Below are 13,903 nucleotides of genomic sequence, written 5' to 3'. Positions count from 1 at the left end.
AGCACGAGCAAGTGGATGAGGTGAGGTTTTTTTTAACCCCTAAATGGCCATATAAAGTGTACCCGTTAGCCAGGTGCACTCTTTGTCAATCGGCCGTTAAAAACAGTCCCATTGATTTCAATAGGGTCCGTCTGGCCGTGGAAACGGACAAAAATACATGTCCTATTTTTGGACGGACGCTATTCACTGGCCGTCAAAAGAATGGCCATGTGAATAGCCCCATAGACTTTCGTTGGTGCTAAAAATGTGTGCATGAGGCCTAATACTTTGTAAAACCCCTGAGTGTTATATTGAGCTTTACCAATTATCGGGGGTTAATTATATCCAATACAGTGCTTTATAATTATTGGGTCAAAAATTGTCAGCTATAAGAGCAGTAAGGCCCCTTTCACACGAGCGAGTTTTCCGCGCGGGTGCAATGTGTGACGTGAACGCATAGCACCCGCACTGAATCCTGACCCATTCATTTTAATGGGTCTTTGCACATGAGCGTTGTTTTTCACGCATCAGAAAATCGCAGCATGTTCTATATTTTGCGTTTTTCACGCAGCCCTGGCCCAATAGAAGTGAATGGGGCTGCGTGAAAAACGCATTGCATCCGCAAGCAAGTGCGGGTGTGGTGCGTTTTTCACTGATGGTTGCTAAGAGATGTTGTTTGTAAACCTTCCGTTTTTTATCACGCACGTGAAAAAACGCATCAAAACGTATTGCACCCGCGTGGAAAAAAATGAAAACCTGAACGCAATCGCAGACAAAACTGACTGAACTTGCTTGCAAAATAGTGCGAGTTTCACTGAACGCACCATGAACGCATCCGGCCCCAATCCGCAATGCCCGTGTGAAAGGGGCCTAAGGGTCACTTCTTTATATTCAGAAAGATGCCGATATCATTGCTCGTTGTTGGTATAATATATGGCGATGTACTGGGAAATGCATTCACATCTGTCTCCAGTAGGGCTCCCTACACCCACACTGGGGTCAATTTCACCCGAAGTCACTGACCCTATGACTGGGTTCACACCTGAGCGTATCCGATAAGCGCTGTTTACAAGCGTGTTTATCGGGCGTTTACAAGCAAACGCCCATTGTCGCGCGTTCCCGCTAAGTCTATGTGTGGGAACGCGCGACAATACGCCCCAAAGAAGCTCCTGTACTTCTTGGGGCGTAGGACGCTTTACAGCGCGTTCGAACGCGTTGTAAAACGCTCAGGTGAGAACCATGCTGATAGGGAAGCATTGGTTTTTGCCTGTTGAGCGTTTTACAGCATGTAGGAACGCGCTGTAAAACGCTCAGGTGTGAACCAAGCCTATGTGTCTGTGGCGTGTGAGAGAAAACTGTATGCCAGAAGGACACACTTTCATCTTCACTTTTATAGTCTACTTCAGGGATCAGCAACCTTTGACACTCCAGCTGCTGTGAAACTACAACTCCCAACATGCACAATTAACTTGCAACTCCCACAGAAGTGAAAGTAGGATTCTGGGAGTTGCTGATCCCTGGTCTACTGAATAGAAACCTAACAGACATATAGATGTTATACAGGGCAAAGGCACAATATGAACAGAGCCTATGTGCCATCATTAAACTGACCTGATCAACTACCGATATTGTTAACGGAGCCTCCAATACTCCAGTTTCTTTATCAAAATAGGCATGGGCATCCTGCGAGAGCGAGTGCCTAGAAAACAAGAAAGAGTCAATTAACATCACTGCCACAGTGGAAGATCAGATTAAATGGGTTATCCAGGAATTGGCCTCCTCCTCAGCCAGTGCCGTCACTGAACATCGGGCACTAGGCGATGTATGGCACTGTGCTTGGTAAGCTGTGAAAAGATGGCAGCACTGGAGCTCAGCCGCCTCTTCAAAATGCTGATCGGCGAGTGTCCCTGGAGCTGGACCCCCACCGATCTGATATTGATGACCTATCCTGAGGATACGCCATCAATATCAAATTCCTGGATAGCCCCTTTAATGTACTGTCATTTTTACTACTCGTATAGACTTCACCGTACATCTTGCTGTCAGTGCAGACATGTACAAGACATTTTCATACTGAAGAACATGATCTTTTATGCACAACAGTATCAGTCAACACATATGACATAAGCCGTGACACCATTATTGTCTAACATTTTTTCCTTTAACATTGTAAACAAATGAAATGGGAAACATTTAACAAGTAAATGACGGAAAATAAGATTGTGATCATCAAGGGATGTATAATTTTTGGACAGCGGCGCAGAATTTACTACAAATGATCCAAAAATAACAAAGCATCACTGCCATATCCAGGGCTAGCCTTAAAGGAACACCTAACGTAAAATTGAATGCTAAAATTAAACACAAAGAAATAGATGTCCTCTGCGTTTGTCAGTCTGCAGCACTTTCTGCATGATCTTGACACAAACAGTAGAAATCCTGCAGAAAAAGGTTATCTCCTGTTGATCTGCGCCACCTTCAGATAGACCAGGGATCAGCAACCTCCAGCACTCCAGCTGCTGTGAAACTATATTATATAAAATAGGACCAAAGAAAGGAAGCAATCAAGGGAGGAAGTATAAGGCCCCTTTCACACGGGCGTTGCAGGAAAAGGTGCGGGTGCGTTGCGGGAACATGAACGATTTTTCCGCGCGAGTGCAAAACATTGTAATGCGTTTTGCACGCGCGTGAGAAAAATCGGCATGTTTGGTACCCAAACCCGAACTTCTTCACAGAAGTTCGGGCTTGGGATCGGTGTTCTGTAGATTGTATTATTTTCCCTTATAACATGGTTATAAGGGAAAATAATAGCATTATTGTACAGAATGCATAGTACAATAGTGCAGGAGGGGTTAAAAAAAAAAAAAAAAATTTAACTCACCTTAATCCATTTGATTGCGCAGCCCGGCTTCTCTTCTGTCTTCTTCTTTGCTGTGTGCAGGAAAAGGACCTGTGGTGACGTCACTGCGCTCATCACCTGGTCTGTCACATGATCTTTTACCATGGTGATGGATCATTTGATGACCGGAGTGACATCACCACAGGTCCTTTTACTGCACACAGCAAAGAAGAAGACAGAAGAGAAGCCGGGCTGCGCGATCAAGTGGATTAAGGTGACAGACCAGCGCTATTGTACTATGCATTCTGTATTCAGAATGCTATTATTTTCCCTTATAACCATGTTATAAGGGAAAATAATAATGATCGGGTCTCCATCCCGATCGTCTCCTAGCAACCGTGCGTGAAAATCGCACCACATCCGCACTTGCTTGCGGATGCTTGCGATTTTCACGCAACCCCATTCATTTCTATGGGGCCTGCGTTACGTGAAAAACGCACAAAGAGGAGCCTGCTGCGATTTTCACACAATGCACAAGTAATGCGTGAAAATCACTGCTCATGTGCACAGCCCCATAGAAATGAATGGGTCAGGACTCAGTGCGGGTGCAATGCGTTCAACTCACGCATTGCACCCGCGCGGAATACTCGCCCGTGTGAAAGGGGCCTAAGGTTTTGTCTGCATTCTTTGTGTTTAGTGCTCCTCTAAATTCATGACACTTGTTTTACTTACCATAGTGTTCCCAAATAATACACACAATCTACAAATAACATTACAAAAAAGTGCCCACATAATATTGCCAGACAGTTGCCTAAGAAATGATGCCCAAACAATAACCTAAAGAGTAAAGCTGCATCATGAAAGCTACCACTCCACAGGTACTGACACAGTGGGATTAGGTATGCACGCACGCCAAGGCTACCAGGGACAGAAGGACCACTTTCAGTAATGTCAAATGATATATCTTCTGCAAACACACAGCAGGACAGCCTGAGATAATGGAGCGGACACTGAACTGCTTACCCTGCCCACAAAACTGATTGTACCTGAAGAAAGCTGCCAATCCCTGTATGTGGGTCAGGAGAATGGGGTTGTGTATGAAGGCACCATACAGCAGCACAGCGATTCCATATTGCACCATAGTACATAGCTGAAGGGAGATTTATCAAAACTGGGGAATCAAAGGAGGAAGTCCTAGGATGGATTACTGGAGAAAGTCATGGGTCTTTTATCTCTTTCAGAAGGAGCAGCACAGATACATTTTTATGACCTATTTCAAGACATTTATCAAAATGGGTGTAAAGAAAAGCTAGCTTAGTTGCCCAGAACAACCAATCAGATTTACCATTTCATTCTCCAAATGAGCTCTAAAAAATGAAAGGTGGAATCTGATTGGTTGCTATGGGCAACTAAGCCAGTTCTACTTTACACCAGTTTTGGTAATTCTGCCCCGCCATAGAGGCTTTTACACATAGCACTATACTGGAGATCAGGTCAGATTCCTGGACTACTGGATATAGGACATTGGCAGAATATGGGAGTGAACTGACCTGATATCTTTTTTAGGCTTGGAGTAATAGGTTTTATTTTACCAGTAAAAATAAAAAAAGTCATCAATTAAAAGTGCTCATAGGGCAGCCTCCTGGTGGAACAGATCCTTAGGAAATAGATTTCTTCTTACTACTCCCAATGGGCCTGTACACAGTAGGCATATAATATGCCAGCTATAGCAGCCTATCTTCTCTGGGCTCCATCAGTGCAATCAAGGAGTGTGAAACAAGTGAAGGATGAACTGAACGAAATGAATGGTGATGAACACCAACAAGTGATTATTCCAAGGATCATGGGTTTCTAGTGCCCCCTTGAGATTGATGCTATAGACTATGGAAACAGTTAGGCCCCTTTCACACGAGCGAGGTTTTTCATGTGGGTGCAATGCGTGACGTGAACGCATAGCACCCGCACTGAATCCTGACCCTCTCATTTCAATGGGTCTGTGTTCATGCATCAGTTCTGCGTTACTTGAAAAACGCCACATGTTCTATATTCAGCGTTTTTCACGCAACGCAGGCCCCATAGAATTGAATGATGCTTCAGTGAAAAAACGCAAGTGTGGATGCAATGCATTTTTCACTGATGGTTGCTAGGAGATGTTGTTTGTAAACTTTCCGTTTTTTATCACACCCGTGAAAAACGCATCAAAACGCATTGCACCCGCGCGGAAAAAACTGAACGAATGAACGCAATCGCAGACAAAACTGACTAAACTTGCTTGCAAAATGGTGCGAGTTTCCCTGAACGCATCATGAATGCATCCGGAGCCAATCCGTCACGCTCATGTGAAAGAGGCCTAAGGCCCCTTTCACACGAGTGAGTTTTCCGCACGGGCGCAATGTGTGAGGTGAACGCATTGCACCCGCACTAAATCCTGACCCATTCATTTCAGGGGGGCTGTGCAGATGAGCGGTGATTTTCACGCATCACTTGTGCGCTGAGTGAAAATCGCAGCATGTTCTATATTCAGTGTTTTTCACAGAACACAGGCCCCATAGAAATGAATGGGGATGCATGAAAATCGCAAGCATCAGCTAACAAGTGAGGATGCAATGCGATTTTACCGCATGGCTGCTAGGAGATGATGTTAGTAAATTGATAAAAGTCAATTTACAGTATTATTTTCCCTTATAACATGGTGAGCGCGATTACGACATCAAAGGTCCTTATGCAGGTCCTGAAAGAAGAAAGAAAGAAAGAAGATGATGCTGGCTGCGCGAACAAGTGGATGCGGTGAGTTAATTATTTTTTTCATTTTGTAACCCCTCAAGGCACATTTTAGTAAGCATTCTGCATTAAGAATGCTATTATTTTCCTTTATAACCATGTTATAAGAGAAAATAATTAAATGAATAGAACACCTAACCCAGACCTGAACTTCAGTGAAGAAGTCCGGGTTCGGGTCTGGGTACCACAGTTTTTTATCAGGCGGGTGCGAAACGCATTGCACTCGCGCGGAATAAAAACTGAACATCGGAACGCAATCGCAATCAAAACTGACTGCAATTGCGTGCCTACTTGCGTGGTTTTCCCGCAATGCACACGCAACAAATCCGGGATGTCCGTGTGAAAGAGGCCTAAGGCTGGGTTCACACGGGCGTGTCCGGATGCGTCCCGGTGTATTGCGGCAAACCCGCGCGATTATGTACGCAATTGCAGTCAGTTTTGACTGCAATTGTGTTCCGATGTTCAATTTTTATCGCGCGGGTGCAATGTGTTTTGCACGCGCGTGATAAAAAACCGACTGTGGTACCCAGACCCGAACTTCTTCACAGAAGTTCAGGTTTGGGTTCGGTGTTGTGTAGAGGTTATTATTTTCCCTTATAACATGGTTATAAGGGAAAATAATAGCATTCTGAATACAGAATGCTTAGTAGGTGATCAATTGAAGGTTAAAAAATAAAAAATAAAAATGAACTCACCTTCTCCTCTTGATCGCGTAGTTCCCGGTCTCTTCTTTACTTCTTTAATGATGAATTACCGGCTAGGACGGACCATGTGATTGGAGCATGTGATCTGACGTAACCACAGGTCCTAGCCGGTAATTCATCATTAAAGAAGTAAAGAAGAGAACGGAAACTACGCGATCAAGAGAAGAAGGTGAGTTAATTTTTATTTATTTTTTTAACCCTCAGTTGATCACCTACTAAGCATTCTGTATTCAGAATGCTATTATTTTCCCTTACAACCATGTTATAAGGGAAAATAATACAGTGAATAGACTGTCACAAATCGGCATGTTTGGTACCCAGACCCGAAACTGGACTTCTTCACAGAAGTTCGGGTTTGGAATCGGTGTTGTGTAGATTTTATTATTTTCCCCTATAACCATGTTATAAGGGAAAATAATAAAGATCAGGTCCCGATCCTGATCGTCACCTAGCAACCATGCGTGAAAATCGCACCGCATCCGCACTTGCTTGCGGATGCTTGCGATTTTCACTCAGCCACATTCACTTCTATGGGGCCTGTCCTGCGTTAAAAACGCAGAATATAGAGCATGCTGCGATTTTCAAGCATTACAGAAGTGATACGTGAAAAAAAACGCTCATGTACACAGCCCCATAGAAATGAATGGTGCCGGATTCAGTGCGGGTGCAATGCGTTCACCTCCCGCATTGCACCCGCGCGGAAATCTCGCCCGTGTGAACTTAGCCTAAGGGTTCAACCTGGGCGGTGCTATTGGGTGATATGACCCAATGGGTCCAACTGAATTTAAATGACTTTATTAAGTACAAAAGTAACCGAGGTGTTCCGAGATGGAACTGGTCCCTACATCAAGTTATGGTTATGTTTGCACCTAATAAAATCACTGGAACCTAAAGTTGAACCAGCTGGAGTGGTTACAACCAGCAGCCCTGTCTGGGTTGATCATTTACTGTTTTCATGGTCAGTGTCATCAATGTCCAAGTCATACTGGAAACCTTTGTTCCCAAGAATGGTTCACTTAGTCTTTTATTTAACCATTTAGTTCAGCCGACCGTGACCACGCATGGACAGTCAAAACCATAACTATCCCAGTCTTGGGAGGGGGTTCTATTAGCAAGACCTCCACAGATTAGTATTTTAGGAGCTTGATAAACTCCTATAAATGCTTATTTCCATGAACGTTCTTCTTGGTTTCCCTTGTCCTCTATTATTCACTTCTAGCGGAAGGGTCACTGGCTTTGTTGTTACTGTGTTATCATGTGTAAAGTGATGTTAATTTGTTTACTCTGCATGCTGCTGGCTTATTCTGTACTGCATTGCGGATCATCCTGGTAGCAAGTGCAAATAATAAATAGCCCTGATTTTGGGGGTTTTAAACGTACAGGTTTAGTTCTGCACAATGTTTTACTTGCATCAATGATTTCTAAAGAATAATGTTTTTGGCTTCAATTATTGTGACACCTGCTTGTACTGATGTACAAAACCAACCTGCATCCAAAGTTAATTAAACTCACATACGCCAGAAGAACATCTACAAGCTGTTCTCCTTCTTGGGGGCTGTACAGTTATCTCTCCGTCCATATGTCACCTTGACACTGACATTCAGTAATTATGACCCCGAGCCTCGCTAATAATAGGACCTCAGCAAGACTCAGGGGCAATAACACAGCCTACCCTGAAATCATCATGACATGAGACTATCTATTATCATGTTCAGTTTAATCAGCGTTACTGAGCATTAGACAAAACACTAATATATTTTGTTGAACCTCCAATATCCTGATGATAGCTACTTATAAACATACATAAGAATTTATTACAGTGTAGTAATAGAGAGAAGTACAACTGCAGAATACAGCTGTGTTATGGACTGGCCATAGACACTACAGGGAAATTTCCCAGTGGGCCAATCTTCATAGGGCCACCCAAGCCCCCCTCTCTGCCACTGGCCGGGTACATAATGAGCACTTAGCGGTAATTAACTGTGAGAATCAGGTGCTCATGTATTCAGCCAGCTAACGCACATGTCCTCCTAAATTCAGCTGCTGCAGACCACATCTCACCTCCTAATCCCTCTGCTATCTTAATCATAGACAACTGGAGGAGGACAGAAAATGGCAGCTTTTGATAACAACCACAGAAGGACAGCTCCCAGGGCAAAATATTGTGCTGCATTGTGGTATTTGATTCTACAGGGATGATATTCTGCACTACGGTATTGTTGCACCCACCTACTCGTGTTGCCCTACCTTCTATTATTTTTAGACCAACCTACAACATAGGGCCACTTTAAGGTTTTTTCCAGGGCCAAGTTCCCAGTTCAGTCCTGATGGGTATGTCCACACATAGTGGAAATGCTGTGGATTTTGCATCTGGATTTCGCAACAAAATCTCCATGTAAAACAGTCTCATCATTCAAAACAAAAGCTAAAATGACATAGCATTTCAATGGTTTTGGCAATAATGTCACAAAATATTGCACACTATTGCATATTGTATTTGTGGTTCTAGTTAACTACATGATCACAAAACCTCTTGAAATTGTCACATAACTTTCAAAAAAATCCCTGATATGTCATAGCAACATATCAAAGGTTTTAATGAGTGGGGGGCTGAGTGATCACCAAGCACTTGAACGTCACCAATCTGTAATGACAGCAGGTGTGGAAACACTGAACCAACCAGTATGACTTTGGGCTAAACCTGAGGGCATTATTCTGGCAGTCTCCTGATATTCACTGTTTAACCTCTATACAGGGATCTGGACTTTGCTGCAGGGGAGCCACAAGGCTGCCATCTCTTGGAGTAGTCCCAGTGTGATTGACAGCTGACCCATGGGGGTCATATACACCGAAGTAGGGCACCGAGGAGTCAGGCAAAGACATAGTCAGTAGCAGAGGCAAGGTCAGGGCAGGCAGAGTTTGTGCGAATACAAAAAACAGCTCCAAGGTCAAGGCAGGCAGCACAGGGTCAAAACAGTTAACAGACACAGGTTGGATCAGGCAATGAAATGTCAGAGTCATGAATCAGGCAGAGGTTGGTACACAGGCAGTCAACAGAACAGCAAACTTTAGCAGGGAACTTAGCAAGCTAAAGAACCTTATTGTTCGGGCATCTTCCCACTGGGAAGGTGTCTAAAATATCAACAGGCTGGTGAAGTTTAGGATGCATGTGCTGGCCCTTTACAAGCTCTTCCTTTTTTAAAGGGATTATCTCATTGTTAACGCTGTAGTTGTGGACCAACAGTGCCAAGACACTGGTGTGCATGGCTGCTGACCCATGGGCATCAGAGACACCAGGGAGAAGCACCAAGGGGGCAGGTAATACTCATAAGTAGGAAACCGGCAGATGTCAGGGCAGGCAGGCAGAATTCATGCAAACCCTTAATTCAGGCCAGAGTTCTGGGCAGGCAGCACAGGGTCAGAATGGTGAACAGGCAGAGGTTGGTTCACAGGTAGACAAATGTATTATAGTTCTTATGCAAGGTCTAGCAGAAGATAACAGAACCTGTAGATCACACAAGGGATGGACACACAGCAAAGACTATATAGCACAGCAATCAGCACCACACAGCCATAGCCTGCACACAGAGCAAATGAGGATTAACCTTTGCAGTACTGCAAACACACACACACACTCTTGTATGAACTGTAAGTTTTCAGAGACTTCTTCTAGAGGGCTGGGGCATGAATATTCTCCAAAGGCACCCAGGATCTCTTCACTGCACTGGACCATAACCCACAGAGCTGACTAGAGAGGAAGATGGAGCTGAACACCTGGAATACTAGTTGCAGATAAGTGGTTCATCAATTATCTTCATACTGTAGGTGCAGAGGTCTGAAGTAAGGAAAACCTAGTCTCACATCCGATCAGAAAATAATTACAGGCAGAAGAGTTAGCAACTGGTACTTGTGGATCAACGGATTTTCAGATAACACCACTCGTATTGTTTTGGACACACTTAGACTGTAGATGTTGGGGTACAGGTGAATTCCAGACAGAGTGCCAGGAATTCAGGAACAGTTCTGTGTAAATGGAGCCAAGACAGTCCCAGCAGGAGTGAAGGTAGACACAAGCAAAACATACAGGGAAACCTCTAAATGAAGTGCATCCATTTGAAGTTTTAAGGGCTCAATGACATACTGGAAGGCTGGAATAGTAAACCATGTGCATAACATACCACCATAGGACAGAGATACTGGCAAGATCACTCTCCTATGGTCTCTAGGCTCAGGAGTCCCGCCTTGTGAGGACAAGTGTCAACATAGCACCGCAATACAGACACAGGTCACGAGCTACCTGTCTTTGGACAACTTGAGTCTATCCACTTGCATCTGTTTAGGAGTAGGTGAAGAAGAATAAGGGGAATGAATCAAAGATCTCTGGAAAGAAGGCACCAGTTGAGACGGTCTTCCCTCACAAATAGCTTCCTTGGCATGCTCCTAGAATCATAGATCAATGCCGGTAGCATGAGAGATTGAACCCACCAGTTCACCCTTAAAAGAAGCTGACAGGCCCTCCCAGAACACTGTCATAAGAGCCTCATTGTTCCAGGCCAACTTTTTAGAGAACAAAGTATGAAATTGTATGTTGTAGTGGCCTACTGTAGGGTTGCTCTGGCTAAACTGGAGAAGGGTGGAGGCAGCAGAAGAGGTACGGCTGGGTTCTCCAAAGACTCTGTGGAAGGTGGGTAGGAATTATTGCAAGTTAGTGATCATAGCATCGTCTCTCTCCCACAATGGATCAGCCCAGATGAGGGCCTCGCCAGACAGGAGTGAAATCATGAAGGCCACCTTGGCCCGTTCAGAAGAAAAATGTGAAAACAATGTGGCTAAAGATCAAAATGGATTATACAGCGATCAATGAAACCACAACACAGCAGAGGATTACGATTATAACGTGGGGGAAGAGACAGGCATAAACTGGAACCCCCTGTAGGCAGGACTTGAGACGGAGGTGAAGCAGTGGATGAGGCAATGGTCAAAGTGTACAGACGAGCAGAGATACCAGGTATGAAGTCCAGCAGTTGCTCACTGCAGTCTTGCAATTGGCAAACTTCAGGCAAAGTGATCTGGACACAGTACACTGGGGCATTGATGTACAACATTTTGAAGGTTGTTTGGACGGCACTCCGTAATAGAGTTCCGGTGCTCAGCGGTATATCAATCGATATATAGGATATTAGACCGCGGCACTCGAATTGAGTAAATGGTTGTTTTTATTTATTTTCCATCCAGAAAAAGTAGGCTAAAGCCAAGTAGGCTAAGGCCAATGTTTCGGTCTCATCCCGAGACCTTGTTCGCGGCCTGTATATTGGATGCGTCTGGTGCGGTGGATGGCTAGTGATACTGATGTACAACAGACAGCATTATTATACTGTGGAGACACAAAGTGGGACACCATTGTGTTGTGGAGGCATGTTATCATACTGTGGGGACACAAATGGATTAATGCATTATTCTAATATTAGGGCACTCCATACCAAGATCACTATAATAACACTTAGCTCTCCAGACCTGGGGGCAACTACTTCATCTACTATCTTCTCAAATCAAACCTATAGTTGTATAAAATTACACAAAAACATCTATATTTCCTCTCTGCTATGCAGAAGCCATTTTCTTTGGACATAGAAATTATGATGGGTCATTGTTAGCACCATGAGTATGTCTCCAGAACAATAGATGACTACTCGGGTCTCCACATAAGCAAGGAACACCAGCACTGTCACCTATAGGCTACAGAATTTGTTGCTAGCAAAATTAAACAATTCTGGATGATGTTTAGGAGAATCAATAAATCAATAAACTTTTTATTAAGAAGGCTGAAGTAGAGATGAATGAATTTCTTGAAATTCGTATGGCTTTGAGTTGCAAAAATAAAATAAAAAATCAATTCGGACCCGAATGGACTGAAAATTTGTATATAACACTGTCTGGTTTCCCAGGACTCATATTTTTTATGAAAAGGCTAAGATAATATATTATATATACATATATCATATATAACAGAAAGAAAAAGAATAGACTCATTCTTCTCTGAGTTGCATGGAAATAAATGTGCAGGTACTCTTTCTTATCATGGAAAGCGTCTAGTATGTGTGAGGATTATTGTAGGCCTTGCAACACTGCTCTTGGTTTATGGGAAAAATATATGCAGATTAACATATCTTACTTCTGCTGGAAAAGTAATTTGACTACCTTTCCTAGAAAAAGAAAGTGGAACCTTTTTCATGACACCAGATGTTAGACATGCTAATTTGCATATATTTTTCACAGAAATCAAGAGAAGTGTTGCCTACTCTACAACATACATCATGTAAAACACCAAAAAATAAATACCAAAAGTATCTCACATGGAATTATCCGTACATCACCTATAAGGCTAAAAAAGCTACCACGCAAGTGAATATTATCATTAAATACTTTATTAGAAATACATATACACCACATACATTATATTCTTTAAAATACATAAAGCAGCAACTGTGGGGACATTGAAGTTTTTCAGACAATTTAAAAAGAGTAGGCTCCAGACCACAAAGAACTAGTTTGTAAGTAAATAGCAGCATCAAAAAATGTAGGGCTCATATAGAAACCGTGCATCCAATTACAATCTACCGCACAGCACTGAAACCGTGAAGGGGGGTGTTGTTCCTACGCACACCTAAGATATAAAGTTGCTACAAGAAAGAATCACATTAATAAACACATAATACTGACCCAATCTGGAGCGGCCGCCCGACAATCGTTTCGCTTTTCGCTTCCTCTCGGGGCAACAAGAGATTAATGTGATTCTTTCTTGTAGCAACTTTATATCTTAGGTGTGCATAGGAACATCACCACCTTTGTGGTCTGGAGCCTACTCTTTTTAAATTGTCTGATACACTTCAGTGTTGCCACAGTTGCTGCTTTATGTATTTTAAAGAATATAATGTATGTGGTGTATATGTATTTCTAATAAAGTATTTAATGATAATATTCACTTGCATCGTAGCTTTTTTAGCGTTATAGGTGATGAACATACATCACGTATAGACAGTCTCGAAATAGTAAATGCCCAGAGGCCGCCCGAGACCTCTCAGGTACCCACGAGACAATGTATATAGAGTATATTTTATTAGAATCCAAATTTTGGGGAAAATTCGGGATGGATTCTTAGCAGTTAGAATCGAATCAGTCATCTCTAGTCTGAATGTCTCCCTAGGAATAATTACTGAGGGTAAACACATTTTTAAAGGGAACCTGTCACCTGGATTTTCGGTATAGAGCTGAGGACATGGGTTGCTAGATGGCCACTAGCATATCCGCAATACCCAGTCCACATACAGTACAGACCAAAAGTTTGGACACACCTTCTCATTCAAAGAGTTTTCTTTATTTTCATGACTATGAAAATTGTAGATTTACACTGAAGGCATCAAAACTATGTATTAACACATGTGGAATTATATACATAGCAAAAAAGTGTGAAACAACTGAAAATATGTCATATTCTAAGTTCTTCAAAGTAGCCACCTTTTGCTTTGATTACTGCTTTGCACACTCTTGGCATTCTCTTGATGAGCTTCAAGAGGGAGTCACCTGAAATGGTTTTCACTTC

The 13,903-nt window shown here is 42.9% G+C and overlaps 1 protein-coding gene across 1 annotated transcript in view; it reads right to left on the bottom strand.

Moving 5' to 3' along the window:
- CFAP74 (cilia and flagella associated protein 74) overlaps positions 1–13,903 on the bottom strand; it is a 202,839-nt gene that overhangs the window by 79,053 nt on the left and 109,883 nt on the right. Inside the window, exon 23 of the mRNA XM_044281876.1 lies at positions 1,591–1,678. Within this exon, the coding sequence (XP_044137811.1) occupies positions 1,591–1,678 (88 nt within the window). The remainder of the gene's footprint in view (positions 1–1,590; positions 1,679–13,903) is intronic.

Source organism: Bufo gargarizans, chromosome 2, assembly GCF_014858855.1.
Source record: "Bufo gargarizans isolate SCDJY-AF-19 chromosome 2, ASM1485885v1, whole genome shotgun sequence".
In the NCBI taxonomy this organism is placed as follows: domain Eukaryota; kingdom Metazoa; phylum Chordata; class Amphibia; order Anura; family Bufonidae; genus Bufo; species Bufo gargarizans.
Note: the sequence above shows the minus strand (reverse complement) of the source record. Positions and strands in the feature narration are given on the sequence as shown.